The sequence below is a fragment of the Misgurnus anguillicaudatus genome, chromosome 10 (assembly GCF_027580225.2).
Source record: "Misgurnus anguillicaudatus chromosome 10, ASM2758022v2, whole genome shotgun sequence".
NCBI lineage: Eukaryota > Metazoa > Chordata > Actinopteri > Cypriniformes > Cobitidae > Misgurnus > Misgurnus anguillicaudatus.
This window is the reverse complement of record NC_073346.2, coordinates 1,481,260-1,485,190: the sequence shown is the minus strand read 5'-3', so window position 1 is coordinate 1,485,190 and position 3,931 is coordinate 1,481,260. Positions and strand designations below refer to the sequence as shown.

At 42.3% G+C, this 3,931-nt stretch overlaps 1 protein-coding gene across 1 annotated transcript; it reads left to right on the top strand.

Moving 5' to 3' along the window:
- The first annotated feature begins 258 nt into the window (after positions 1–258).
- LOC129424473 (uncharacterized) lies at positions 259–2,952 on the top strand. The gene is made up of 4 exons (XM_055181148.2): positions 259–670; positions 878–952; positions 1,122–1,250; positions 2,400–2,952. Exons 1-4 carry the CDS (start codon positions 490–492, stop codon positions 2,825–2,827), a joined length of 813 nt encoding a protein of 270 aa, XP_055037123.2. The 5' UTR covers positions 259–489; the 3' UTR covers positions 2,828–2,952.
- Positions 2,953–3,931: the final 979 nt, after the last annotated feature.

The window sequence follows — 3,931 nt, the reverse complement described above, 5'->3', positions numbered from 1 at the left end:
GTCTGTTTTACACCAAGAGATAGAAATAGTTTAGTTTATGTCTACTTTACCTGGGAATAATAAAACTGAAGGAGCTGATAATATGTAAGCACTGTCACATTAATAACATAATTGATTTCTCTGTTTATACAGCATATTCGCAATATTGCAGGCATTGATGTGCCCATCACAGTCCTGAGTGACGCGGCATACCCCCTCATGTCTTGGCTTATGAAACCGGTCTCTGACCATGGACAGTTGATGGGAGACCAGCAGCATTTCAACTACTGTCTTAGCAGAGCACGCATGACGGTAGAGTGTGCATTTGGGAGGCTAAAGGGCCGGTGGAGGTGTCTCCTTAAACAGTATGAACTTTAATTGAACAGAGTGCCAGTGGTTGTCACAGCATGCTGCATTCTGCATAATTTGTGTGAGCAGAATCGAGAAAACTTTGACAACGAGTGGCTACAAGGCCAGAGTGAATCTGGGACTCTGGAAGAAACCCAGGAGATGGCACCTGTTCTTCAGCAGCAGCAGCAACAACAACCACATGCCCATAACATTCGCATAGCTTTGACCAAGTTTTTTTCAGAGCAGGGACGGCAACCCTTTAATAGCGTTAGAAACAACAACAGGACCGGAACGAACCCCATTAAATGTCCTTATTTTGACGAACTGGACGCTGTTCTCGGTAAGATTAAAGCCACATTTCCCTCATTACGTATTACAACGTTCCTTATTATGTTTTATGCTAATAGCCAGTCTAGCTGCAACCATTAGCGGCTAATGTACAGTAACGTTAAGATAACTTTATTTATGTCATACAATTTGTGCATTTGCCACTTACACATAGCAAACGATGGCAGCTTTTTTTTACTTTTCTATTGTGTTCTTGCAGGTTGCCGACCAATGAACAACCCCGGAGACATGAGGATGGACAACGGGGGGAGTTCAGATGAGGAGTCTGACTGTGGTAAGTACAGTACATTACAATAGAGTGGACTCTAAATAATGCTGTTGCGGTATATCGTGTTGTTAATTTATATTTAGACAAAATGTGTTGTCTATAATTTGGTTAAATGAAGAAGTAAGTCAAAACATTACTAGTACATAATTACTTTACAATTTTCTTTTGTCTTCAGTACGTTCATCTGACAGCACTGAGGATCACAACACCTCAAGGCAAAATGATGCAGAGGAGGCATGCAGTCATGGCTCAGCTTCCAATGCAACACCACCACATCATCCACCTGCTGAACCCAAGCCACAAGGTGGGCTGTCATGTTGGTAACACTTTTATCCAGAAATGAAGATAGTTACTGAGCACCAAATGCATGATATTGTTAGCTGCAGGTGATACTTAAAACCATTAGTGTTTTGTTAATGTACCTTTGGCCAACACTTGTTTTGGCTAAATGCATGTGAGACAACAACAGTAAAGCACACTAGGAGGCCAAGTTCAGTTAAGTGATGCACCTGCTACGGGCAGGAAATTGTATTTAAGCTTACCTTATTGTTATTCTCCATGTCAGTGATGCTTTGTTGTGTGTGTGCACTTTCATGTAGAATAGTTTGTTGATCAAGGCTTCTGGGGTCAATGTTGTGGTACACAGCAATAAAAAAACCCTTACCCTGTTTGGAGTAGCTTAGCACCATGACCACACAACACAGCATCAGTTTAATTGACAATAACAGTGAAAGGAATTATGACAGTTCTGAGAGGATCACAGGATGCAGGATTTCTTACTGGATGCATAACTCAACTTAACTTTGGCACATCACAGTGACACTCACACACACGCGCACATTCATGGTACTTGGTCATTACACACTCACACATTTATATTCAACTGTACAAAAATGGTCTTGCACATTACACAGTACTGTAAAATACATACTGCTGCTATAGTCTGTAGTAATGTTTTATATTTTTTTGTGAGTAATCAAAGCCGTATTGTACTATTTGGCCACTACGTAATTTATGTTTAGCCGTACTGAAGTGTCTCGTATTGTTGCCCTGTCTTGTCTGTCACTGTTTGCACAAGACTTGCACACAATCACTTTATGTGGCTAAACTGAAAATACTTTGTGTTTTATAATCTCTAGCTCTGTCATGTTGTTTTGTGTAGTTTACTGTTTGTATTTATCGTCATTGTCCTGGAGAAATGTGACATTTCAATTTGTACTGCCCTGCTATATATGGTGAAAATAAGGACAAACGTTCTTGACAATTCCCATTGCAAAGCACACAGACATATCCAAAACAAGTGTTCAAACTGTAGTTTTATAAACCGTGTTTTGACCAAGTGCTTAGTAAAGGAACTGAAATGAAAGTTAAAGTTAATCACTGTAACAGTAAGTGTTTCCTGTATTTATAGGTTCTACCATCTGATTTTGCTGAAATGTGCTTGTTTTTGCAGCACGCCGGTCGAGGAAGGGCCGAAAAACCCAGATAATGGAGGCAATGGACAAGGGTCTGGATCGTCTCCTGCAATATGAGAATGCCCACGAAAGGGAGCGGTTTGAATGGGAAAAAGAGATGGAGAGAAATAGAATGGAGCTGGAAAGGAAACGCTTGGATTTTGAAATGAAGAAGATGGAAGCTGAGGAAAAGAGAGCAGAAGAGAACAGGGCATTAATGCTCCAGATGTTTCAGTGCTTTAGGCCCCAGTCCCACAATTCACCTTATCTGGGCCCTCATTACTACCCTTATCCAACACCTTCACAACGTCCATCAGCTGAGAGCATGGAATTTCCATCTACAGCTCCTGGACCCCCTGCCCCAGCAGCATATCAAATGCACTACTTCAACGACGCAGGTTGTATTTTTTTACAAAGTTTATACTAAATAACGGTTTATTTCATGTCCAAATACTGGAAAAAAGTATAACAGCTGAAAGTGACCTGACGTTCTGAAATAAAAGTTGCTGTGCACTACAAATAAATGTCATTATTTTAGTGTCATGTGGACGTTGACTACATAGTTTGGGTATGTGCTTCCAAGACTTCTCTGCACTTTACTGGTTTGTGTTAATGTACATCATGCTGATCTGGTCCTGCCTCTGGCTGATCTGACACATCTTCCTGGGGTTCCTGGTAATCAACTTTCTGCATTTCACAAAAGTTGTGCAACACTATACAAGCAGACACAACATACTTCAAATTTTGCGTTTGACAGTCATTTCTTTTCATAATGCAACGCCAGCGGCCCTTGAGGCGTCCAAATGCGTGTTCAACATGAATACGAGCACGGCTCAGAGAGGCATTATATGCGGCCCTGGGTCCCCTTGCACAACCTTCCGGGAATGGCTTCATTATGTAGCTAGTCAAGCTGTACGCAGAATCAGCAACAATCAGGACAGGTATGTCGACCCCTTGGATGTTCCTGCTGACTGGGGGGAAAAACGTACCATTATCCAGCTTGCGACACAGGCGCGAACACTCAAAAACGTATGCATCATGGCACTTCCCGGGCCAGCCGATATCAAAATCAAGGAAGCGGTAAGTGTGGTCTACAAGTCCTTGAAGAACAACACTGTGCCACCCTTTTCTATTATAATAGTCGGTGGGATAGCTTGCTGGGGCAATGATTGGGATGTGCGTGCCATCCAAAGCACCGGCACACATGGGGAATCCTGTCTTCCTCTCAAAACCTGTGATGATGGCTTGAACTTCAGGGACAGTTTTTGGCCTCTTCACAAAAACCCTCCTGAGTTTGCTTAGTGCCTCACACACCTCCCAGAAGATGTTACAGGCGGTGCTGGTTCCAATACCAAACAGGTTTGCAACATCATGGAACTCAACATTACTGGCAAGCTTGTAGATGGTAACTGCTACCCTTTTCTGTAGAGTTACTGGATTCAACATGTTGGTTGTTTGTGGGTTGATGTATGGGTGCAGCTGGTCACAAAGGACATTGAAGGTCTCTTTGGGCATTCTGAAATTAAGGTAC

What these genes read in the sequence shown, in the direction of transcription:
- LOC129424473 (XM_055181148.2), top strand. Translation starts at nt 490, where the DNA reads ATGGCACCTGTTCTTCAGCAGCAGCAGCAACAACAACCACATGCCCAT. An exon ending in AGATGAGGAGTCTGACTGTG is followed by an intron (nt 953 to 1,121) that starts GTAAGTACAGTA and finishes TTTTGTCTTCAG; the next exon opens with TACGTTCATCTGACAGCACT. An exon ending in TGCTGAACCCAAGCCACAAG is followed by an intron (nt 1,251 to 2,399) that starts GTGGGCTGTCAT and finishes TTGTTTTTGCAG; the next exon opens with CACGCCGGTCGAGGAAGGGC.